A 26,275-nucleotide genomic window follows, 5' to 3' on the forward strand; every position below is an offset into this window, starting at 1 on the left:
AAACTGGCTCATTAAGAGGCAAGAGCAAGTGCACATGTGCTGATGGGACATTGAGTCACTTTAAAGGGAAAAAAACCACACACCAAGGGGACACAATTACTAGAAGATGGAACTAAACATCAGACAGGTCAGTGTAAACACAAATACAGCATCGATTAATAAATGTTAGTGAGAGCTAACAACTACAAAGAGTATTGGCTGGGAACAGCTGTTGAAATAGCACCATCACAGGACATTGACATTATCCAATGAAACACCAATTTAATAAAAACAATAGAGTTTGAGTTGTCATGTGGCTCACTCGTTCAGAGTGAGCTATAGATTACATATTCAATGTACCTTGAATGAAGAAATGGAAAAAAACACTGAGCCACTGTGTGAATAATAAACACCTGATATTTCATAAAAGCCGCTATCCAATCTGCCACTAACACCAACAACAAGTAAGCAGTGTACTGCAAAACTCCGTGTGCTGTAGATATGAGAGTTTCAGGCTAACAGCAGCACACTAACCAGCGCACAAACTGAAACATGACGTACAGTTCAAAAACACAGAGTACAACCTTTTAACAAACAACTTCACATTGTACCATTCTGTCACAAAATTGGACAAAACCCGACTGTTCAGACGTTAAGCACAGAATTATGCAGCATACTTAGCAGAGTAGTGTTTAATCATGGTGACCCAGATCGCCTACAGACTCCTATGTGACCTTACACAGCGATAAGCCTGTCACACAGTCTCACCGTCAATTCAGCCATCTCTGCCGCCACAAAACCAGACTCACAGAAGGTACACAAAGTCCTAACACCGTTGTTAATGCGTACAGTCATTAAACGCTGGTCGCAAGCACCGAAAAGACGTCCACGACTAAGAAGTACACTTGTTCATATCACAGGGTCGATGAAACTGGAAGAATATGGTGGAGGCAGTGTGGCTGGCAGCTAGCAGTCTCTACCGGCGTTTCGCTTCTCTCAACAATGATGGTGACATTTAGAAACCCGGTGTTAGCAGATGAGTTCATTTCAGTTATATCATACAAACACTGAACATTACACGGCGACGTGAAATGTTAATGTTACTTATTTTATATAATTTTGGTGCAACATGAGCTGCTACATTTTCCATTCAGTGACAAAGTAGAGGTACGTTAAAAATGAGAAGTCTCACTGATCCTGAAATCGCTGCACTGGTAGCAAGTTATGTGTTAGCTAGCTTACTTAGTTCAGCCTTTTCAGCAATTAAGGCTGAGTTAAGTGTTTCACTTGTCGGTTTTTCCTAGTGACTAATGGTACACGACGGGTAGTTGTTCTCGGTAAACTAAACACTTAACTGCTTGTATTACAGAAGCTCTTGCACCGGTTAACACATAACTACATGCAATACGCAGGGCTAAGCTAACAAAACTTAGCAATCAAAGTTAGCTAGCACGGCTAACGCCATCGGTTGCATATGAAGTGATATGGCGGAGGCGATAATGAAATTAACCCACCCCGCTGACAAAGCTAGCCGACCAGCTTTGGCTAGCTACCGCAGACGTCGCTACAATTAGTTAGATGCTGACCTCTTCACAGCTAGCAGCTAATGCTAAGTGGCATTGTGTTCACTTCCAGGACGTTACCATATGTGCAGACTCCAAGTCAGAAAATGTGCCGATTTACGGTTGCTTCGCTGACTTGTAACTACAAATACTATTCGGCAAACTCTGGTATCCAGTAGGCTGCGTTTATTTTAAATTAAACGCCAACTTTCAGAGCAGGTTCACGCTGCTCGCCCGCCGGGACTCCGTGGGGTATTTTGATGGAGGGAACTACTACAGATTTCACACCAGTCGATTTTAAAAGTTAATATTTTCTGAAAAGAAACACTTCTTGGTATGTTATCTCCATGCCGAATACAGGAGCTGTTTCGGCCAATTGCAACTGAGTAGAAACCAAGTAATAATGTTGGAGTTCTTTATATTTGCACATTGGTAAAGTCACATTACATTGTTGGATGTTTTAATAGATTTGACGTTGTTCCATGCAAGAGTGGACGCACGTACGGACATTAGGAAAGAGTTAGCATTAGTTAGCGGCTAACGGAACAGACAGCTAGCGGCTAGCTAGCCACCTTGTGTCGAAACGAACAATCACGTTGAGGGGGGTGTCTTAAAAATGTAAAACATTCCTTACCTCCCACTCGGTACATGTTAGCCGCCATTCTCTCGTAACCTTTATCAAAAACAGTCCCAGGGTATTCCCCGCTTGGGTAGAAAAAGGTCGATGGTGATCTATTTTATTCCTTCATTTATCGTAGACACCCCCGCCGCGAAACAAAGCCGGCTCCGGGCACAACAAGCCGAGATGTGGCGGGTAAAAAGTTGAAAGTTTCCGTTAGTAATTTTCCGGAGGTTATCCCCCAAAATTGAAGTCTTTGTTTTCGGTCCCTCAGACGACCTTCCTCTCCTCTTCCTCACTCACTCACACATTCACACACAGCTAGCCTGTCTCTTACTCCACTCTTCCTCCCATCCTCCGCTCCCAGCTTCATCCTCCTCTTCTTCACCTCCGCTCAGTTCAACACACACACTCGCATACAGAAAACACACACTCACTGGCCCCCTTCGTTCGTGTGCAAATCGTCATCTTCGGATACTGTCGACAATCTCCGGCATCTTACAATTAACTTTTTCACTGGCCTCGGTTTAATAAACAAGCTATAATAACTAGTAGGAGTCACTTTATATATTGTAAAGAGGGCAAAACGGGATTGTCGTGTGAAAATAGGTGTACATATAAATACACAGTTCACACACGCACGAAAAGTACAGAAAGTGAAGTTATGACAAGATCTCGACATAAGAGGAAAGTGGAAATGCACGCACACGCCGGCACGCGCACGCGCACACGGACCTTCAAAATAAAACCCCGAAGGAAACTCTGTTAGACTCTGTATTATCATAAGAGTTATGTAATGTATCACCTGTTTCACAGGGGCCAAGTTGCATGTGGAGCCTCACATGGTTACTAACACCGAGTTTAAAATAATGATCGGCTGGAATTGCCTCTTTTTTTTTAACCTGTGACCCTTTAAAATCAGGTAATGTCCACTTCTGATTTGTAGTCTTTAGTGCAGGTCTATGAGCTGTGAGCATTTCATCTCAAGAGTGATCACTCCCTCATGGTGGAGAGGCTTGAAGTATGGAAGCCGAATACTGCAAAGAAAGGCCAAAAAAATACATATACTCATGGTAAGTAAAAAAAGAAAAAAAAAGTCATATTAAGTAAAAATGATAGAAAGTCAGAATTTTGATTCTGTGATAAAATTATGTACAACTGTAATTATCGTTTTGACTTGCTATCATGATTTTATTTAGAAGTTTTAAAAATTAGTTATTACCTCATTTTGATTTACTATCTCAATATTATAACTTAGCATCTCATTTTGTTGACTTACAAAGTAAAGATTTGACCTTTTATTTCATTTGTAAGTCTAAGACACAGTTTAAAAAGACATTAATGTATACATAGAAAAAGTAACAGTATGATCCATATAACATACAGGTATCAGTATGGTAGGCATGGTGTTAGATTTAGTCTGATTGATTGACATTACCAGGTTATGTTTAGTTAAGATAGGTACAATAAGATGAAACTTGAGCCAACACCTTTTTATGCCTCTACTTAATTTTTACTTTTCACTTTTAAACTTATGATTTTCTAGATCCTAATTTTCAAAAAAGAAGAACACTTCACACATCTGTTTAGGGAGGGAGATACATAGGAGCAGGATGAATTGATCCAAAGCAACAATTATAGCAATTATTTTTATTTTTTCCTGATGAAGGTATAGCACCGAAACATTGCAAATAAATTGTTTATTGCAAGTTAGACAGTGTGTGGGAATTTTTTAATATTGCTGTCTCCTAATTTTGACATAAAAAGCAAATATTTGTATTATTTGAATATTAAAAATGACCGACAAAATCAACTTTAAAATTAATCTCTCATTATTTTAATTTATTATCTCAGTTTTTACTTACTGTTACATTCTCTTAAATTTCATGTTTTTTCTTTTCCGGGCAGAAATCGGCTTCCATGCTAAACAGATACAACTACAATCTCAAAAAAGTAAAAACTACACAAAAAGAATAAATAAATAAATAAATAAAATATTTTGTGTTACAGAAATCTTATTTCATATCATTTTTTCAACCTGTTATTCAGTTTTCACTGTTCACTTTGATGGGCTTTGTAGGTACTAGTAATACTAATGAATTACATTTACTCAAGTTTTCCACTTAAATACAATTTTGTGGTACTTGTACTTGAGTACTTGCATTTTCTGCTACTTTTGACTTCAAAGCTGCTGCATTTCAGAGGGAAATACTAGACTCTATACTGTACACTATATGAAACATAAAATTTATAAAACACAATGAAAATAAAATTAGCCCCACCTCAACCACCTGCTAGAATTTCATGTTCATGCATCAATAATCCAACTGTATAATCAATTTACTGTAAAAGTGGCCATTCTGCATAATCATACTTTTATTTACAGGATTTTAAGTACATTTTTTAAATTAATGATTTAACTTTTAAAGGAGTATTTTTCCATTGTAGCATTGATGCTCATTAAAGGATCTGAGTACATCTTTCATCACTGTTGAAGGGTCCTGTTCCTCAGGTTGGACACCACTGACTTACTTATCATCTCCAGTGAAAAGACATGTTTAAGGAGAGTTTGTGCTTCAGGTTTATGAACTGAACTGGAGTCAGATTTGACTGTACTGCTGGGGTTCAGTGTGAGGGTTTCTGGTCAGGGTAATGTGGGCTCATGTATCTCCTCCACACAGCACACAGTTCCTGGAGCAGCACTGCCCACTAGTGACAAGTCACACACATTACAGTTTCCAGTCTTTAGTAATTTATTGGGAGCTTGACAGATACATCATCACAGTATTCCCACTGTTGTTTTAAATATATATAAAACTGCACTAAAGTAATCATGTTCAAGTGTACTTACAACTGTTAGAGAAATTAATCATTCAGAGAAGCTGAGAGTTGATTTCATTATAACAGGTTTGTCACAGTCTGTCTAATGCAAGCATAAAAACAGTTTCAATATTAGCTGAGATGTCAACCAAACACTGATTAAAATACTAAAAACAATATGCAAACATCTTTATAGGCACGATGGCGAATGGCACCACAATGCAGCTCTCTGGTAAAGTTGGGTAAGTAAGAGACAGGAATGTTCACTGAAACCAACGTCACCACAGAAGTCAAGTCGTGTTCTGTACCAGCAAACACACACAACCACTTCTGATGATCCTCCACCTCATATCCGACAACAACCTGTGCTATGGAACGTACAGCACTGTCCAGTTTCACAAGGATCTACATGATTAAGTGTAAATGAATATGGGCATTCCTTCTAAAGAGGGTTCCTCTACATGTTCTCTATGAAACGGACACAGCGGCGGCACCAGAGAGGCCAAACTGAGCCGACAGCCGTGACTGCTGTCCATGCACTACCACGCCTCTGTCTCTGTGTGTAAACAGTCCCCTCTCTGTCGCTCGTAGTAACACCAGCCCCTCTTAGCTGGTGGCAGGTTCTGGAGAGCTGGTGGAGGTGGACGAGGCTGAGGCCAGTCTCTCCCTGCTGTTGACCGCCCCACCTCCGACCACCTTCCACTGAAGGATGCAGGTGTCCTTCCCGCCCATGGAGAGCAGGTGGGAGTCGCTGTGGGTGAAGCAGACGTTGGTGACGTGGCTGCCGTGGCCCTCGTACTTGTGGCTTGGTGCCTGGAGAGAAAAGAAAGAGAGACAGACAATTTGGATCACCACGTTGTAAATCCCATTCCCTCCCACCTCCCCCTCCCCTGCTTGTCTTTACAGATGGAGGTAAACATGCTGGATGTGACCAGACCAGCAGCTTCACCACCTGCTCTGGAAAAAACAGCATGTTATGGAAATGTGAAGAGATCCAAAAATAACCAAGCAAATCCAGCACAGAGCTGCAGTCTGGACAGAGTCAGTGTTCGGGGCAGGGTCTCTTCAGTCAGCTGTTAGCTGCACTGGGAGTCACTAGAAATCATCTCAACAGCAGTGAGGAAAATACAAACTTGCATTAGACCTTGTTTCATGGATTTCCTTTGATAAACTAGAGGTAGGAGACCTGGGTGTCAGGACTCAGTTCTACAGCTGTTTAATCAGTGAAGGAGATCAGGTGAAGAAGTGAACTGAGAGTCAGAGTCAGAGCTGGTTAGACATGTTAGGGTGTTAGAGGTGTGAGGAGAGGAGGTGCTCTCTGAAGAGAGGAGTCTTCAACAGGGTCTTGAAGTTAGAGAGGGACGCCCCTGCTCTGAGAGACTTCAGGAGCTGGTTCCACCATCAGGGAACCACAGAGCAGAAGAGTCTGGACTGAGACTGTCTGTGTGCAGGGAGGGTGATGACAGACCACATTCATCAGAGCAACACGGTGGAGGAGAAGGAGCCTCAGGCTGAAGGACTGAGTTCAGACCCAGAAGTCTCTCTGAAGGCAGCATCAGAGACTAGATCTGGTTCAGGGTCAGGGGGAGTCAGTGGAGGTCAGTTAGGCTGATGGAAGACCGGACGGGACAAGAGTCAGGACCAGGAGCCTGAACACAAACTGAAGTTCCCTGCTCTCCATGCACTGACTCCAGCTCATCGTTTCCTCTCTGCTGTAAACCACTCAAGGTTTTCAAACACCAGACACAATTCACCAAAGTCAGACCTCAGTGATGTCCAGGAGGCACCAACATACCTGTGCTCCAGCCCTGCCACCTGATCACAGGATTTGTTGAAGAAAGTTCCTCATACCAACATGAGCTGGGTCAGACTGGTTTCAAGTCTCACGTCAGTAACTACTGACAAAGTGAAAGTGAAAATAAACTGAAGTCATGCAGATCTTTGCAAAGGTTGACTCGCTTTATGTGAGTACTGTCAGTCAACACATCATTTAAGATGAAAGAGTAACATCAGGCTGATGTGCAGTGTTTCCCTGGCCTCTGTCCCACCTGTAACAGTACAGTTACAGGCTCCTCCTCTGTCTACGTTTGGTTAAAGTGTGTTTCTCAGGAACCGTCCTGTAGCTGTGGGTGTTTTCTGTCCTCTGGTTTCAGGGGACAGTCATCAGGTCACTACAGGGGAACAGAATGATGAACCAGAAAACATGCACAAGCAACACAAAGGAAAAAAAGGAATTGTAAATGATTTTTGATTTTCTAAAGAGTTCATTTGTCACAGCCAATCACAAATTGTGCCAAAGCCACCAAACAGGAAGTGAGGTCATATCTCTGCAACGCTTTTATGTATGAAAATTTAACTCAAGAATCTGGTGACCTTTGACCTCTAGGGGGCGCTGCAATGAGGAAATCTGCATCTTGTCCTGTCACTGTTGATGTGTTTGCTTTAAAATCAAAACTGCTGTGTCTGGTCTTCATCAACATTGACCCAGATGTTCTTCAAACCAAACTTATTTGTTCACTTTTTGGTTTGTGAAAGCGTTCATCTGTCAGAGCCAATGGAAACTGGCGGCAAAGGTGCTGATAGTCCAATGTTTTTGGATGTCATGTGACTGCTGATGTCATGTCATGTGACTTAAATGCCAAAAAAGTGTTTCCATTTCACTTTTGCAAAATACTGCTTTGTTGAAAAGTCTGAAAAACCACCTCATGTGAGCGTACAATTTTTTTTGCAACATTTGATTTTGTTTTTTTTTTTTTCAAAATTCATGTGTTTCCTTTTTTCATTTTTTAGTTTGCAGTTTCAATTTGCAAGAAGTGCATTAACAGACAAAGCACATTAAGCAGGTTAATGGCTGTGCAGCTAATGACATCATGTTTCCATGGCAACTCTGGCCTGTTGGGCTGCTTGGTCCCCACATCACTGCTTGCCACTATATTTGAAATTAAAGTTTTAATTACAATAACAAAGCATCTTAACAGCACAATAATACTCTTCTGCACCTTGGGATGATGCAGCGCTTACAATTTACTGATGATGTTTGCAGAGAGAAGCTGACATTTAGGGAGTCAGGGAAGGTGGCAGTGATCTCTGTCAACATGTAGAGTAGAAAAAGTTGGATTTTTCAGATGATGATCAACAAACAGCCAAACTTAAAGCAGTGACAACACGTGTCCATGCTGCAGCAGCCTGTGAGTGGTTAGTGAGGACAGACAGGTGGGTCAAAATTTAAAAAACATGTGCTCATGTTTTTTTAATCCAGGTATGTTTCCACATGTCAGCTGGAAACAGGTTTTTCCTCTTTATGTCACAGCAGCAGTTAAAGAATAATATTTGCTGTGCATGCAAAGACAGGCTCAGGTAGGAAAGGAGGGAGCTTTACCTTCAGTTTAGGACAGGGGTACTGGAAGAGGTGGACCTTACAGAAGTCATCAGCCACAGCCACCATCCTCTCACTGTGAGAGCGACACAGGGCGTTGATGTCTGTGCCGTCTGAGCCCTCTAACCACACACCTGGAACGCCACGGCAACACAGTCATCATCACTGTCACCTGATGTGAAAATAAGACCGTCCACAACTCAAAACAGCACTCGGTGTTTCTCACCCATGACGTGGAAGCCCAGCACACAGGTGTAGGAGGCCCACTCTCGGTCTTTGCTCTCAAAGCGATTCCTCAGCAGTTTACAGCCTCCTGCAATGTCCCCTGAGGAAACACAGCCACAGTCAGAGCAGCAGATCCTCACACTGTCTGAGGAGTCAATGCAACAAGCTACATGTCCACTCACAGTAAAGGATCTCATAGTCTCCAGAATTAGACATGATGTACTTCCCGTCTTTGGACCAGTCCAGGTGAGTTATGAAGCTGGAGTGTCCCTGATTGGAGAGAAAAACAGATGCAGAGTCACATGATGCTCTATGATCCAACTGAAGGCTGCTGTTGTTCTATTTTTTCTTTATTGTCAGTGAATCCTTTTATTTATACAGAACTTTCTTAACAAGGTTCCAGAAATAAAACCGGTTAAAAGAGAAGAGCCTGAGCAGAGTAAAAAGAGTAGAAAAGCACAAATTAAAAAAACATTATATATCAACATTATTTAAAGGATCTAAGAATAAGTGAAGAGAGGCAATAAAATATGTTAAAACAATAATTAGGAATAAAACTATACAAATAAAAAACATTATCAAACATCACCCGAGGCTGAGACAAAGACATGTGTTTTAAGAGGAGATTTAAAAGAGGTCCTGAGGCCCCTGCCCTGGCCCCTGCCCTGGTCCCTGCACTGTCTGTGGCTAAAGCCCATTGGTTCCTGCAGGAGTTCTGGTTTTGTTTGGTCCAGTTTGTCACTTAAAGCTTTGAGGTCAGGGTGGCTCAGTGTTGGATGTTTTCTATCCACAGAATAAATTCAACAGTATTGTCTTTGTACCACTGATCCCTCGACAGCAGACCCACCTACAGTCACTGGGCTCTGATGCAGTTTTTCCAGTTAGAGAACGTCAGATTCATTCTGAGGGTTTCTTCTTATATGTTTTATGAGCCTGGCATCAATCATGTAAAGATTTGCACACACAGTGTTGTTTGGATGAATGTTCCTGAAATGAGCATTAAAACTGGAAAAACAGTGTGTGAAGGGTGGTGGGGTTTTGCTGTTATCTCTGTTGACACCCCGGTTGCACCATTTGTTGCTATTGGACTGTTAAACGACGTCCGTTGTGTCTTTACTGCTCTAAAATACAATTATACAATTGAGAGAGAGATTTTATCTCTTTCTGACCTTCCCAGTCATCTGTGAGTCATGTGTAGTGAGTAGATATGAAAATCCCCTGTGGGAAGAAGTTGCATCAGGCCTGGGCCTTGGGTCGGGTCCAGGTCTCAAATTTGGCAGCTCCAGGATTTAAAAAGATGTAGAGGCCGAGTTGAGTCTTTCATCTTAAAAACGCCTCACAAATATTTGTCAAACAGGAGGAAATTTGACTTTGTTAGGGATTATTTTGAGTGGCGGATTAATCCACATTTGGTGCGGTAGTGAGTGTTTGATCAGTGCACATACGGTACGTGTTAGTATGTTCATTGCTGGTTTGGGTTTGCCAATAGGATTTATTCATTAAACCTGATGTGTCTTTACTTTGTTCATAAAGAACTCAATAGTTAGCATTAGCACCAATAGCCACCACGGCTGAGAAGGCAGTGAACAGAACACACTGACAGGAAGTCGAACAGGATCATGAGAACATCTCAGGAACATTTAAAAAAAAAGTCGTTTGATGTTTCACTCACATTACATTTCCCAAAGCGGGTGTAGCGCCGCCCACTTTCTGTCACATTGTAGATGTAGATGAAATTGTCATGTGACCCAACAGCTAAAAAGCTGCCATCTGAAAACACAAGAGGCCATTCACACAGTTAAAGGGGGAATCCCTCTTTATCTCAGGGTCCATCTTTATTAGTTCAGGCTGATGTTTTGGCTCCTGTTCAGTCAGTTATCCCCATCTCTTCTTTTATGGATATAACCCCTGATATGTTTATTTTTAATTACTATTATTATAAATATATCTCATATCAGATTTCTGTCCAGATAAATCATTCTGGAGGGTTTATTATTTGTCATTACTGCAGCGTAGTCAATTTGTTGCAAAGTGTATTTGTTTAATTCTACACATAACTGCAAATTAATCCTTCATCCAAAAATCTTTTGTCTGTGGTGCCCAGGTAGTCATGTGACTAAAGACATGCACCACCAGTGTAGTTGAAACCTTTATTGCACGTCACCTTTCCTCTCTCTTTCCTCATCTCTCATCACATCTCAAACATCATTAGATTTACTCAATATCCTAAATGTAATAACTCGATTCAGTCCAGCCCAAATATCACAATATATGATATTATCATGTATTATGATATAAATAATCTATATTTATATTAGTGCATTTAATGTTTCAGGTGTAAGCAATGCTGCCACATGGCAAGGTCCAGTGAGGGTCAGACTCTGCAGCAGGACCTGCAAAAACCGCAAAAAAATTGACAATACAAAACATATTGCATGTGGCAGAAATAATGTGATATTCAATATTATTGAATATCAGCCCAAGTCTAACTGTCAGGTATTGAAAATACAGCTGAGAATGACCAAATCAAAACTTCCATTTGTTCTTCTGTGGTTCAGTGGTTTGAGCACCGACCATGAAAAACAACATCCTCAGTATCCAGAACACAGCTGTATAAAAATAATGAATTTAATAATGATAAAAGAAACATATACAGTATGTTTGAATGTTGTGGCTGATCAGTATATACACAAGTCATCTGAGCTGCTGATGTATCTGATCTGTCTCTGTGTTTTGTGTTGAAGCTCATCAACAGCACAGAACAGCTATTAACATCAGACACGCTCCTGCATCAGATACAGAGAGCTGGTGGTGAACTCTGACCTGGTGAGTATCTCATGACAGACAGCTGCTCGTTCCCGTCAGTGGACTCAGAGACCACCTCTCTGGTCAACAGGTCCAGGACCATCCACCTGTTAGAGGGAGGGACAAGACGGGGGGACGGAGGAGGGTCAGCAGAGACAGAGACAGAAACAGGGACAAGGACAGAGACAGAGACAGAGACAGAGACAGAGGCAGAGGCAGAGGCAGAGACAGGCTCATCAGTGATTATGACAGATTAAACTAGAATCACCACCTCGTGGTCGTCTCCCTGCTCTACTCACACTAGTTTCAGATCACATCCTGTTTATCCAGAGTCAAATCAAATACGAACCTTTTGTGTTCAATTTTGTCATAATTGCTGTGTGAAACCTTGAGTCATGGCTAAAATTTATGAGGTCAGACTGACCTTTGACCACCAAAATCTAATCAGTACATCCCTGAGTCCAAGTGAATGTTTTTGCCAAATTTGAAGAAGTTCCCTCGAGATGTTACTGAGAGACAACCCATAAACAACAAGCCTCCGGCTCCGACTGTCGCCGGCGCAGAGGAACAAACAGGCCGATCATTTGCTACAGTAGAGTTTACTGAAGGTGGAAACACTCTTTAGTGTGTTTCACTGTCTTCAGAGTCACATCGATGCATCACCTTCCTGTGCTGAGGCCGACTGACACCACTGATCCATTGGGACAGAAATCAGCACACAGTCCGTACTCCTGTAAGAGACACACAGGATGGGTCTGTCAGGGTGGGAGGAGCATCCAGGTGTGGGGTATGAACACTGTCTGAATGAAGTCAGTGTGTAGAGGGAGAGGAGGAGGAGGAGGAGGAAGAGGAGGAGGAAGAGGAGATTAGTGTGTGTTACCTCCAGGCTGATGCTCCAGTCCACTGTGTGCTCCTCTGTGTTCCACAAACACACCTGTCTGTCGTGACCACAGGTGATGAATATGTTCTGAGAGGGGTGTGTGGCCAGCCCCCACATCTCATCTACGTGACCCTGAGACACACACACACACACACACACACACTGAAATGAAGAGCTAAAAGCTTGAGCATTTCTACAAACTCGTTTTACACAACCTTTCCACAGCAGTAGACTCACACCACTTCAGTCTGTTGCATTAAAGTTAATTTCACTGGATTCAACACCCTCAGGCTGAATTGTCAATACTGTACCAGTGATATCTACATATTTATACTTATCTATATATCTAATAATCTGGAGGGCAGATTGTGCTGGATTTACTACATACTCCACAGAGGACCGACTCATGATCTTTCCTCCTGCACCACGCTCCCACTGCCGGTAAGATCACAGCACCCTCTGTGCTCCAGCAGCTTTTGTTTCAGTTTCCCACAGATCAAAATCAAATTTGAACAGGAGGCCAAATTCCAGTGGTCTGTGGAGACGTGACTGAGATTCTGGTACCAGCTGTTGTCTCAACAAATCTGGATACAAGACAGTCAGGGGCCAGATTAACCTGAAGCCCCACCAAACCCAGTGTTTGATACTAGCCGTGAACAGCACTTTTTCAGCTGTGTGTCATTGTATTTATAATCATTTTATTGTTAGTGGTGGAGTCGGCCTTTGCTGCTCTGGATTCAAATTCCCTTCACATGCACAAGTGATGATCAGGAAACATTCATGCATTTAATCCAGTGTTGTTGTTGCTTCACATTAAAAGCGTTCGACTGGCCAAACACGGGGTGGCTTTTATTGTGAAGCAGTCACAGGAAACACACTGAGGTGACACTGACTGTGACAAATCAACACAACAGTCATTTCTGGTCATTTTCCGTCGGTGGATCAAACATACCTGCACTATGGCCACAAACCCGTCTGAAAAGGTGCCTCTGAGAATCGCGTTACGGGTTGTACCAACTAACAGTTCTTCCCCATCCACATCAGCGATGGTGCGAACTGCCCCAAACTTCTCTGGAATCTGAAGAAATTATCAGATTAATCGATCAGACTTTGAATCGATCAGACTTTGAATCGATCAGACTTCCTTGGCAGATGTCTCCACCAACAGCATCACACACATACAGCTGTGGTTCACCTCACACTCTCTCTCTGGTGCCAGGTCGGCGCTCCAGCGGATGATCTTGCGGTCTTTCCCTCCCCCGCTGAGCAGAGCGCCGCCCTGCAGGTTGCACAGGGTGAACACGCTGCCCTCGTGGGCTCTGGTCTGACGCATTATCTGGAAGGTCTCTGAGGGAAATGGAGACGGATTCAGCTGGTTTATCAGCGTGTAAGGAGACAAACGAGGGACAAAAGTTGTAAATGAAAAGCTAAAGAAGTGAATCTGAACGTTTGAGTCTTCAGACCCCTTCACTTTTTTTTTTTTACTTTTTATTTTGCTGTAGCCTCAACTAAAATCATTCAGATTCATTTTTCCCCTCATCAGTCTCCACTCAATTTGAAATTTTTGATAATTTATTAAACATACAATATCTAATTATTTAAGTTACTATTTAATTAAAAACATGTCCAAATTATTATTATGAATATAATTTAATATATATATATAATACATTTATAATTGCACTGTTTTTTTCCACATCAGTTCTTCAACGTTCAGCTTCAAATGTGATCTCTTCCTCTGGTTCTGTTATCACATTATTGCAGCACTGACCTTTGGCTCCTTTTCCCAGAGTTTTGATGTCCGCAGCTGATTTCCCCCACGTCAGGATGTTTCCCTCAGAGTCTCCAGTCAGAACGTCTCCAGTCAGACTGAACACGAAGCACTGGATGAACTTCGGCTTTTTGTATTTCTAAAACAGAAACAGGAGACTGTGTTTATAACAATATCATCTGTATTTATTTTCACTGAGGGAATTTTCAACGATGCAGAACATAAGCAGAAAGAAAACAAACCAAACAATCAGAAATACAAAACGCAGGTCCTAATAAACACAGTTACATTCAATGACAAGATTTAAAAGATTAAAAAGCATATTTCTAAATTGTCCCAATGTTATCAGGGAATCAATATTTAAAGTGCATTGTAGGTTTTTCAGTGAGTCTGGAGCACAAATCTAAAAACAGTCTTTCCAAGTTCTGATTGACTTGAAGTGTGATCCAGTCCTGAGGGCAGGTCTGATGAGCACCTACATCGAGATCTGTTAGTGATGTAAGTGAAATTGGTGATTTATCTAAGAGTGTGTTGTAAATAAATATATACCAGTGTTGATCTGGTCTCACAGAGAGAGAGAAGACCAGCCAACCTTTTCATACACAGTGCAATGATGGGTACTGCTGATAAATACTAAGAGTAGAGTGACATACAGCACCTAAGAGCTTGAGAGTGGTAACAGTGGCGTGTCTGTATATCACATCAGCAGCTTCTGCTTCTATACAGGAAGTTTCATCTGCAGCATTTACCAGATTGTCAGCATGAACTTTAAAAGTAAATTTATCAGCGATCCAGATGCCTAAACATCTATAATGCAGGATTCTTCAATTGTTGTACCAAGTGAAGTGCTAAATCTGAGTTTTGCTAAAATTAAAAAAATCAAAAGCATTAAAAGCAAGTTGGAGATTGTCAATGGCCAACTGTATAGAATCTGCCCAACAATATAAAATCGTATCATCTGCATACAAATGAAGATTACAGTTATTTAATGATCAGACAATGTCATTGATATAAATTGTGAAGAGGAGTGGTTCTAAAATCAAACCCTGAGGGACAACCTTTTGTTATTGGTAAAAAAGCAAATTGATTACGAATATAAAATGATAAGCTTATTTTATTCTGATTAATGTGTGTCAGCTGACACTAAATTCTCTTTTTTTTTTTTTTTTAAAGCTGCACTAAAAGCTGAAAGCATAACATCTAGCATTAGATCCATTGACAAACAATATACAGCAGTTAAGTATTTTGTTGTGATTTGGACAAATGTACAAGTTTTGTAAAAGCAGCCTGTCAAAAAAAAAACAAAACACTTTCCAGTTCAGATTTTGCCACTGAAGTGGTTCCACTTTTGAATGGTTCAAATTAATCTAATTCATGTTTGATTGCAATTGTATTTGAATATGTATTTGTCTTCTTCAGAATCCAGATGGCTAATCTCGGTTCTCAGTTCTCTTTCTTTATTTCTCACTTCCTTTTTTGAAGCTGACAACTTCCTTGTATAGTACCTACTCATACAGTCACAATCAGGGAACTGAAGTGACTTTAAAGACAATAAAAACAGTCAGAATCAGAGATCAGATCCGATAAACTCAGTGAGTCTTACTCCAAAGATGCCTTGTTTCTTGGTGAACTGTCCCGCACTCAGTGTCCAGAAGTAGACGTGGGATTTACCACACGTGATGATGTTGGTGCTGTCGCTCGGGTTGAACTCCACAGCAAACACAGCCTCGTTGGTGCTCTAAAAACACAACAACAAACACACAGAAAATCAGGATAAAATAGAGACCTGTGAGATCAGGTGGGACAGGAACAGCCTTTGAACTTGGAGCAACATCCCAGTGGACTACTTCCCTCTTGAATCCAGACCAGAGAGACCAAAAGAGGGTCTCCTGCTACTGTCCAGGTAATATATTGAATGTTGTGCTATTTCCCATCATATGCAATATTTTTCATAATATCAAAAAACTTTGATCTGCTGCTTAGTGGCAAAAATATAAATACAGTAATGTAATTATATATTACAAAAACACCTGAACAATAAAATACAATAATATAATTATATATTATACAATATTTGGGCTGGACTGTATTGGGATATTATATTTTAGATATTGCCCGAGCCTAGCATTCATGCTTTAAAGGTGGTGATGTTTTGGATGTACACTGTTGAGGTCTATAAGAAAATCAGAGAGGCACTACTGTAGAGGGATTTCCTTAAGAGCTTTCAAATGCACTTTAAGCATCTTTTTAAAGTTCAAGTCATCAATATCTTTTATATAAGCATTAGATCCATGAATGTGTCTAATGGAGCTTTGTGTGTGTCTGGTTTCCAGCAGCAGTCCACTAGCTGCTCAGCAGACCTGAGCAGCTGGTGAACACACTGGATCGTTTGGCAGCTAAAGAGCCAGATATTTCCCTCAGGGTGGAGGAAACCAAACTCGGAGCTCAAAGAGAAGGAGCACTGGAGAGAGATTTACCAGGTGGACACACACATGGCTGCAAATGCATGTTGCAGTTGCTCTGCGTCTGCTGGACGTGTAAATAGTCAGCTGTTAGCTGACACTTTGGTCCTCAGAAATTTTTAAGGTGATAAGTCAAAGTCTCCCCCCAAAAAGTTTTTTTTGCATGAATCTAAAGAGCACGATGCTTTTCTTTTGCCAGTAGCACAGACACACAGGCAGGTCTGCAGTGATCATGTACAGTATGAACACAAAGTACAGACGCATCATCTCTGCACAAAAAGCTCCATTCATGACCACGCTGTTAAGTGGCATATGGACTATCCCACTGCTGTGGAGAGGGGAGGGGGGTATAATTATCTTGTTCCTGTTGGGTGAACTTGTATGTTTGTACAGTGTGGGTCAGTGTTGGCCTGTCCAGCTCCACCCCCCTTCCCTCCACCCCCCTGCAACCTACACACAGGACTGGATGTTAGGTTCTGCTAAACATAGGTTTCTTGCTCAGGCTCATTACATCTTGACCTGAGCTGATAAACAAGTTCAAACATTCACCTGCATACATGCATTCCTGCTGCTGCATTACAGAACACACACACACACACACACACACACACACACACACACACACACACACACACACACACACACACACACAAGGCTGGACAAATTCATAGTAAAAAATATTTACACGGTTACCATGACAGCTGTGTTGAAATTGCTCTCAGGGAAGTTGTGGCGTTCTGGGATAAAAGCCCATAAAAGCACAGCAGCCCCCCCCTCCCCTTCCACCCCACCCCCCCTTAATCTCTCCAAACAGATCTCCTTTATAAAAAGCATCTGCACATTCAACATGCAGCCTCGCCGGGCACCTGGCTGCAGACCGATCTGTCACTGTGCTCAAGCTTCGCCCTCAGGGAGGATCATGAAACCTGGTCTGATGATGTAACAGCTGCTCACACACTCACAGAGCTGCAGGTGAACATGTTAAAGGAACAGTCCCACAGTTTGTCACCATGAGTCAGAGGTTCATTATCATTTTAATGTCTGAGCCCAGAACATCCAACACATTATCACCTCATGAAGTTATTCAGTGAAACATGTTGGGAAACGACTGCCACCATCTTTCCTCAATAACAGAGGGTCTTCAGGACTGAGTGGGCTACAACTTGAGTCCTGTTTATTTAGCTTATATTTGTTTACATTGCCAAAACAATTAGTACTTCCTGTTTGCAGTGTACTCACAGATGTACAGACAACTATCACTGGATCAGTCTGATGCTGAAGAAAACCTAACAACCTGATGATTCTCAGGCAGGTTCTGCAGAAATGAAGAGCGTCTTCTTACATTTATTCACAATTAACATCAGAGACGATGTTGTCTGGAAGTCACACTAAACCTAAAACCTGTGCTTCATATCTCTGTGTTCAGAGTTGAGTCGTCTTGTCTTGAGACATCAGGCTGAATGACTGAGTTCAGACCCAGAAGTCTCTCTGAAGGCAGCATCAGAGACTGGACCTGGTTCAGGGTCAGGGGGAGTTAGTGGAGGTCAGTTAGGCTGATGGAAGACCAGAAGGGTTCCGCATCCTGGACCATCTGTGTGGGTTTTACTGAGGTCCACCAGAAGCTGAGAGAGAACCCTGGTCTGGACCAGGAGCTGAGTGGAGGACTGAGTCAGGTCAGACCTGATTTTACTGATGTTGTTAAAGACCAGGAGACAGATTCAACATGGTCAGAGAGAGCGCGCTTTAAAATATTTAATCTGCCTCTATGAGCAGGTGTCAGTTCAACTCCTGCTGCTGGATCTGATGAGCATGTCTGTGATTGAACCACAACAACTTCCTGCCGGCACCTGTCCCTCTCACCTGACCCAGTATCATTGTCTGACGCCTCCTGCAGCCCCCTGGTGAGGCCGTATTCACACCAATATTATAGCAACTGTTTCATTACTGTGCTTTTTAAATATTGTACTGTATGAGTTCATTTTAACACTAATGAGTCTTAACAACACAGTGATGTGTGTGTGGACAGTATTTCAGGATCTTTATTTCCACACTCTCTTTGCTCTTCATAGTGACCACACTCTGACTTGTCTTTACCTTGACCTCCGCGTGCTTGGTGCCCTTGTTGCAGTCCCACACTGACAGCATATGTTCGTTAGAGTCATCAATCACACACAGGAACACTCCAGAGTCCTGCAAACAAGATCCAGAACAAACAGAGACCAAAAACCACATGGTCAGTTCATTCACATAACACTAACTCAGCCAGTGCAACAACAGACACAGACACACACACACACACTCTTTCTTTGTCCAAACACAGGTTCTGTTTTTATTAATTAATTATTTCCAATTGATTCTACTTTTTTTTTATTGTTGTTAAGCTTCTGGTTGGTGAAACTCAATACTTCCTGCAGACATTTCACTACCTATCAGGTGTTGGGTCAGGAGCAGCTGGGAGGTTCTTAATGTGACACACCTGTACAGGAAGTGTTTCGTTTTCTTTGTCATTCAGATCCAAAAATGTCACTAGCTGGGGCTCATGGGAGAGATAAACCTGTTTGAGGTAAATACGTTTGTTATTTCATCTTCAACTCACAGCAAAAGAAAACGCCACTGATCCCACCCCCCTCTGGAAGGTCCCCAGGCCGATCTGCTGCAGGGTGACCAGTGTGGTGGAGTCCCAGATGTGAACACAGGGCTGCAGGGGCTGACACACAAACACACACACACATACACACAAGTGTTAGCATCATTACTACAGTGTCCAACTTTCAGTCACAATACACATCAATGCTTTATGTGCAGTGCACAGAAATGCAGTAAATAAAATGTGCATCAGTCTGGTATCAGAGCTGCAGTCACCTTCCCGTCTTTGTCCACTCCTGCTGTCTGACCAGAGGCCACTCGCACTTTGTCAGGATGGAGGGTGAGACTGCAGCAGAAACAAGAAGTAGTACATTAAATGTCGTCCCCAGGGGAAAATATCTTTGTGTGAGACCAGAGAGAATGAGGTTCATGAGAGCTGAGCTAAACCCCAATGTTTTTGTTTTTCTATATATTAAAATGGAGGAGAACATTATTATTATTCCCATATATTCATGTCAAAATCATGATATTAGAGAGAAATTATAAAATATCCATGTTCTTCTGGACCCCCCAGAAAAAAACTCATAAATATGACATAAATATCTTTAACCATTATCATTATTGTCCCAAATCCTCATGAAATGCCATAAAATCAGATCATAGTTGGACACAAGCTGAACAAAATGTTGTGCATCAGGCTGTGGTGCAGACTGAAGCAGATGGCAGAAACCCCCCAGCACTGACCAGCGGACGCAGTCTGTGTGTTTGCGGTAGTGCCGCTGTGTCCGGTTGTTGATGTGGTAAAGCACAATGACACAGGCTATGAAGTAGACCGCCTCGCCTGTGGGAAGGAAGTACATGTTGGCCCGGCAGTCCCGCCCCCGGTAACCGTAGCTGACATCACAGAGTCAAGGTGACGTTCACGTTAATCAAGCACCAGTTCATTTATTAAAGGAACAGTTCAGTGAAAACTGTCATTCACTCACGTGGAGCTTTGAACACATGAATTCGTCTCCTACATAAATATTCTACATAAATAAGTTTTTCTTGGACTTTATCATCAGTAACAATTTAATAATGTGAACCATGAACCACAAATTTCTCACTGTCACAAACAGGTATTTCTTTACTCTGTAAGAATGAGATACGTGTACGTGGATTAGGAGTTAGGCCCAGAGCCTCTCTCCAGATACATTCAAAGCTAAGACAGTAACAGAAGAACTTGGCGTGTGGTGAATGGTCACTGCAAAATACCACACTGTAGATCTAAATGTGAACAAATGGCTGTGAAGCTCTGGAACATATGACCGACTGAAATCAAATTAACTCCAGACAGAAATGATTTTACAACAAAGGGGAAGCGCTGCTAAAAGCTGCACCCATTACTAACTAATCTTAGCTTTATATTGTACTGTTAATAGTTTTTGTTGTTTTGCTGTTGTTGTCTCTTTAGTCTGTACATCTGTACATTTTCAGCTAATTGTATGATATTATCAATTCTTTTGTCTGTTTCTTTTGCTCTTGTTGTTGTCTGTTAGACTTAAATCACAATCTGTGCATGTCAGTATTGTATTTTACTCTCTGTCATGTCTGTAGTGTGTTGTTGTGGTTTTATGACTTTAATTAACTGACTTTAATTTTAATTACACTGTTCATGTAAAAGCTCAATGAGGGAGTGGAAAATTAGCAATAGCTATAAACTCTGTGCAGCATCAGTTTAATGCTTTGTATTGGAACTGTGTTAAAGGAAAACCTTTAAACGTCTGTGGATCCATTTGTACACGTGAAGCAGGTTTTGTGCATTTGTAGATCACTTCCTATCAGTTTGTTGCAACCTGACATTTGTGATTGTGAAGTTTTGGGAGTTAGTGTCCACAGAGGCCTAAAGAAATCACAATGGTATATTTACTGATGGATTTTCATAGTGTATAATAAAATATGAAGATTTCCTGAGCTTCTTTTAACCACTTTGAGACGAGGCAGCTTGAGGTGCTAACATGCTAACTAATGTCCAGGTTGTAGGACTCATTCCTGCAGAAGAACAAACCCATAAATATCACTTCACATATTTTCATGGTGAAATTTACTTTTGTAAAACTGTGTACAGATTAAGTTAATATGTGTTTGCAAATAGTTTTTCATCATTGTTGATGTGATTTTATACAACACTTGTTTATGGATAGTGAGATATTTTTGGATCATGGTTCACAATTCTCCCCTGTGTGTTACAAATAATAAAGTCTAATAAAAACGTCCATAAATAATCTAATGATGCTATTTCAGACTTGTGACCTGTCCCTTTAAAAATACGGCACCACAGCCTCACAGCTCGGTCTATGGTTGACTCTGGTGGATTACAGTGACATTTATCAGCGACACACTGTGTGAGTCCAGGAAATGATCACACAGTGAAGCCAGCAGCCTCTGAATGTAATGTAATGTAATGTAATATATGAACAAGAGGCTGAGCGCTGCTGTGGAAGGATACACCCAGTCCAGCTCCAGCCTCTCTGAGGGCGGCTCCATCTTCAGGTCTTCATAGTTCTGGATGTTAGAGGGGATGTACATGGTGATGGGCCGGCCTCGGATGAACATCTTGATCGACTGTCCTGAAAGACAAACGCAGCAAAGGAGCAGTGATGTAGCAGCAAACACACAAACACGTTATTTTCCTTCCAACTGTCCAGTTCCTCTTCTGCATTTTACATGTTCCTTCATTCACCTCAGTCACAGAGAGGTCCTCTATGTGGAGGACAATAGAGACAGGTCTTTGTGTCTATGTTCCTCTTTGCCCTCAGTCAGTCAGTGTCTCAGTGTGCTTAACCACAGATACCACAAATATCAGACTAAGCCTTTAACTGTTCATCCAACAACTTATATATTATTTGAATACTAGCAGTATATATTGGAGGATTAGCGTTAGCCTTGTCTGCTATGTACACTATATTGTATGTATGTATTTCCTATGTAGTAGTATGTAGATCCTCCTGAATAGCACCTGAACTTCCTTTAAGAGCATCTACAGTTCTCTGACTTTAACTTGGCCTGTGAGGCATTGATCGCATCATTTCAGTCCAAACCACACATTTCCACCTAAAGTCAGAAGATCAGTAAACTCTGGGGACCATGAATTATTTTGCATTCCACATTGTAATTCATTCAGGACCAAAGAGGTGAACTGACTCCTCTTGCATGGATAAAAAACTTTTTTTGTATTTCTGTATTTCTGCATTTTTTATTTTTTATTTGACAGAGACGTAGATGTCATCACAGCAACAATAAAATGTTTAATGCTGCATACAGGTTGACCTTTTCACCCTTCAAAACTGAGATTGTAACTTTAAAAAAACTTTCCTTCACTTGAGTTAAAGGTTTTGTGTTTTTAGCTTAAAGCTGCATTTACAGATTTATTGGGGTCTTGGAGGCAGCAGAACAAGTCACCTCATGTTGTGTCAGTCAACACGTTAGCAAACAACACATCTAGCAGCAGAGAGCAGCGTTACCATCCCACTGGGATTGTTTCCTGTCCACCTGATGAGTCTAATATTCACTCTCAGGGTGGTTACACTGGGCAGCTGCCAAGAGACAACAGCAGACGACTGTGTGACTGGTGCAACAGTGAATCCTGTGATACTGCTGGAAAAGTACAGCCAGAAAACAGCTAAAGATGCAGAATGACATAACAGTGGCTCTACCTTGGCTGTAGGTTCCTCTCCTGGACCCTGGGGATCCTGTGTGAGAACGAAAGCCAACGTTAGTCAGACAATTAAACACCAGGATCCTCTGAGCTTTAAATCACAGCTGATTCCAGCTGAGTTATGAGTTTTGGATTTCAGGCTGGATTACGTTTTCCTTTTCCACTTCTTCTTCTGTTTCCTCTAACCAGAGTCTGTTAACTCAGAAACTGTGCTGTTCTTTTATGAGACTGGAGGCTGAAGCCAAGCAGAGTGAAATATGAAAACTAAGGGTCACGATCTTTGACTGTCTGGCCTTTTATCACGATGTCATGGTCTGACAGAGCATCCAGGGGGGTTAGTGCAACGACACCTTGATGAGGGGAGACTAGAGCTGTGTCCCAGGTCAGGGGCCGCGTCCTTCAGACGCTGCATTTGAACTTCACTGATTGCATCACAGCAGTGCGACTAGACCATTTCAAAGGCTCCTTTAAATGCATCCTTCTTTTTCTGGGCAACAAAGGCTTCAACAAGTGGATCCCTCATGACACAACATATCCCAGGATTCATTGCTCACTGGTAATGAAAATAATATGGCAGGAAATGACCCCAATGGAGAGCCCGAGGATTACACTGTTAAATAAAAGTTAAATTTTTTAGTAAAAATTAACGTTCTGGTTTTCAGCTGGACCAGATCATCTACGGCTATGAAGATCACACCTTTGTAGACCACGTCCTCTGAAGGATGTGGCCCCCAAACTGGGACACAGCTTAGGATCCTCAGTCAAGCAACAATGCAGGTCATGTGACAGTGACAGAGCTTTGACTATTGTGGGATCTGCCAATTTAGTATTATCCAGAAAGAGGACAATAATAATAGCCATCATAAATCACAAAATCACAAAATAAAAAACAAGGATATTATTATGTGACATCATTTGACAAAGATTTAAAAAAGACATTTAGACCGTCACCACATTGGGCTGGATACAAGTTTGATTTCTTCATTCCCGAGTCTCAGTAACAACACCTGATGAACCATTTCTCTGCGCTCTGAGGAAAAATAAAACCTACTATCACTCACAGCCGAGCTCACAAATATTAAAATATCATCACAATAAATATGAAAATTTGATCCAAATGACCAAATAACTACAAAAGACAAAACAAACAGAGATGACACAGGCAGTCACTGTCAGCTTTCAGGGACAGTTTTCAGTACTTTATGCTAATTTAAAGTATTTAAATAAGACTAAACACCCTTCCCCCCTTCGTGACATTTCCTGTGACTCTCCACTGTCAGGAATCTAAAAAGACTCATGCCAGGCACAATTATCTCAAGAGTTATGAGGAGGTGAGGGTGGAATTAGAGGCAAAGAGGAGCAGGAAAAACGTTTTTCTGGCGTCCTCCTCTGCAGAGCTGGCCATCCATCATCCCGTCAGGCAAGCTGGAGTGGAGCGCAGCTCGGCCGACCACAGTGGAGGGAATTCCAAGCAGAACAGGCCCGGTAGTGTTTGGCTTCATGTAAAAAAAGTGACAGCGAGTTTAAAAGAGGAGGGAAAACGTCCTGCTGAGTGATGTTTCTGGTGTTCAAAGGGGACGTTCAGCCGTAAAGATGGCCACTGAATGAGCTGGTAGTGAAGCGGTTTCATGTCAGCAGGGACCTGGGCAGGTTCTGAAACGTTCGGGCTCCCAACACCTTCCTGTCAGCAAGCATTAGTTCCCACTAACATTTATGTTATTACTGTATATGAACATCATTCACACATTTCACAGCACAGATGTCCTGAAGTTTTCATTCTCTTTAGAATAACATGAAACTGTTTTAAGTTGATGCCTAAAAATAAACCATGAGCACTGATAAAAAATGATTCTGAACCAACACCTTAATAAAACAAAAGTTCATAAGCCACAAGCTCAGAAAACACACCCTGACATGTTTCCAGCCAACAACCCTCCGGTGAACTGATCATATGAGACTGATGTGAAGCTCACTGGTGGAGCTGCTCTCTCTTCTTCGTCCTCCAACTCTCTGCACTGCAGGAACGAGGCCTAAAAACAGACTGAAGGCCAACGCTCATAAAAGCTACGCTAACCACAAGTGTGGTTGGTTGGGAAATACACTCATTTCTGCACAAATGACTACATGTGTGAAACAGTGAGGAGGTGCCTGGGCACAAGTACAGACGCACAGTTGAACCCGGGCCTCTCCAGCTCTGCAGTCAGGGAAACGTGGGAAAAGTCCCTGATTCAAACCCAGAGACGTGATCACTGATCACTGATCATTTATCAAATCCCCAGGAGCCACTTTGAATCCACGGAGCATGTCTCTATTCGCTCCACTCTGGATTATACTCGAGGCAGTGCCATTCACTGCTGTGGTGTTTCTGCATTGCACACCAAATACAAAGGTCACCTGCCAATCAAAAGGCTCCGTTTTCATGCAAACACCTATCCCGTCCTGTGACGTCTGACTGTCTGCAGGCAGCACATTCAGCAAGCACTGCCAACAACCATTTCTATAACAATGTCATTCAAAGAATTTCAAGCAGGAGCCTGTGCCAACACAATAGTATTATTACAGACGTGGTAACCATCCTCCTCCTCATCCTCTTTGAACTGAGTTACCTCAAAAGGTGCAGATTGACCCGGTTTAGCTTGTGTTGGCCTGGACTCTGCTGCATTTAGCTTCTCCTTCCCCTTCCAATCACCAATAATCAAACACTTTACTGCACGTGGATCATCTTTGTGTTGTGTTATCAGATCCACTTCAGTAAAACTAAGTCAGTCCAACACAGATTTATTACAGTCCTGTAATAAATCCCCAATCATCAAGGTCTCAATGTTCAGGTTTTGTTGAAACTGTTAAAGATAGAACTGTGGCTGAAGTTTGTGCTACAGAAAAGTCTGTTATTGATCATATCCTCATTTAAATAAACGTGGTGAAATAGCTTACCACATGTTAAGCTGCCAAAACTTGTTTTCCAGGTAAAGGTCAAAGCATTCAACAATACGTAAATATATACTTAAAGCTCCATCCAGTCTAAAGGTGGATGTCATGTGTTTTTGATTTTAAAGCAGGTCTAGGTTCTACATTAATACTGTGAAAGTATCAAAGCCTCAGTCCACAGAGAAATGCACACAGCCTGTATTCAGAAACTGAGCCTTAAAACCAGCCGTCAGGACTTCTGGAACTTTGTGATGTCACAACAAAGCAGCCCCGCCCACCTGGACCAACCATCCAACCTTGCAGGATTTGGTTTCTCCAAGTGTTTACCTGAAATCTGATATATTTTTATTGGATCACTCAGAAAACAGTCACCCAATCAGATTGGCTAACTTTCCTGTTGTAACCAGAGCTCCAGAGAGAAGCCTGAGAGAGGAGATGTAAAACTACACCGAGATGTTTTTGGTTCTTCAAACCACAAATATATCTTCTGATGGAGATCAACACTTCAAATAAAACACAGAAGAAGAGTAAAATATGGAGCTTTAAAAAATACTAAATAAAGAAG

The 26,275-nt window shown here is 41.7% G+C and overlaps 2 protein-coding genes across 4 annotated transcripts in view; both read right to left on the reverse strand.

Annotated features, from left to right (window-relative positions):
- mta2 (metastasis associated 1 family, member 2) overlaps positions 1 to 2,578 on the reverse strand; it is a 35,653-nt gene extending 33,075 nt beyond the window's left edge. Inside the window, exon 1 of one of the 2 annotated variants that reach the window (XM_071478200.1) lies at positions 2,176 to 2,578. In XM_071478200.1, the coding sequence (XP_071334301.1) occupies positions 2,176 to 2,203 (28 nt within the window). In that variant the 5' untranslated portion in view covers positions 2,204 to 2,578. The remainder of the gene's footprint in view (positions 1 to 2,175) is intronic. The other variant, XM_071478201.1, reaches the window with a different exon arrangement.
- A 2,317-nt stretch (positions 2,579 to 4,895) lies between these two features.
- The window catches only part of eml3 (EMAP like 3), a 48,986-nt gene continuing 27,606 nt past the window's right edge, over positions 4,896 to 26,275 (reverse strand). For both annotated transcript variants that reach the window (XM_071478199.1, XM_071478198.1), the window contains exons 7-24: positions 22,781 to 22,816; positions 21,574 to 21,694; positions 19,830 to 19,979; positions 19,362 to 19,431; positions 19,096 to 19,206; positions 18,594 to 18,689; positions 15,641 to 15,775; positions 14,038 to 14,176; positions 13,462 to 13,613; positions 13,219 to 13,344; positions 12,267 to 12,398; positions 12,050 to 12,117; positions 11,405 to 11,493; positions 10,254 to 10,351; positions 8,764 to 8,851; positions 8,583 to 8,681; positions 8,360 to 8,490; positions 4,896 to 5,793 (exon numbers count right to left, since the gene is read on the reverse strand). In XM_071478199.1, the coding sequence (XP_071334300.1) occupies positions 5,587 to 5,793; positions 8,360 to 8,490; positions 8,583 to 8,681; positions 8,764 to 8,851; positions 10,254 to 10,351; positions 11,405 to 11,493; positions 12,050 to 12,117; positions 12,267 to 12,398; positions 13,219 to 13,344; positions 13,462 to 13,613; positions 14,038 to 14,176; positions 15,641 to 15,775; positions 18,594 to 18,689; positions 19,096 to 19,206; positions 19,362 to 19,431; positions 19,830 to 19,979; positions 21,574 to 21,694; positions 22,781 to 22,816 (2,048 nt within the window). In that variant the 3' untranslated portion in view covers positions 4,896 to 5,586. The remainder of the gene's footprint in view (positions 5,794 to 8,359; positions 8,491 to 8,582; positions 8,682 to 8,763; positions 8,852 to 10,253; positions 10,352 to 11,404; positions 11,494 to 12,049; positions 12,118 to 12,266; positions 12,399 to 13,218; positions 13,345 to 13,461; positions 13,614 to 14,037; positions 14,177 to 15,640; positions 15,776 to 18,593; positions 18,690 to 19,095; positions 19,207 to 19,361; positions 19,432 to 19,829; positions 19,980 to 21,573; positions 21,695 to 22,780; positions 22,817 to 26,275) is intronic.

The sequence above is a fragment of the Trachinotus anak genome, unplaced genomic scaffold (genome assembly GCF_046630095.1).
Source record: "Trachinotus anak isolate AG129_WGS33_773 ecotype Australia unplaced genomic scaffold, CSIRO_AGI_Tana_v1 ptg000005l, whole genome shotgun sequence".
Taxonomy (NCBI): domain Eukaryota; kingdom Metazoa; phylum Chordata; class Actinopteri; order Carangiformes; family Carangidae; genus Trachinotus; species Trachinotus anak.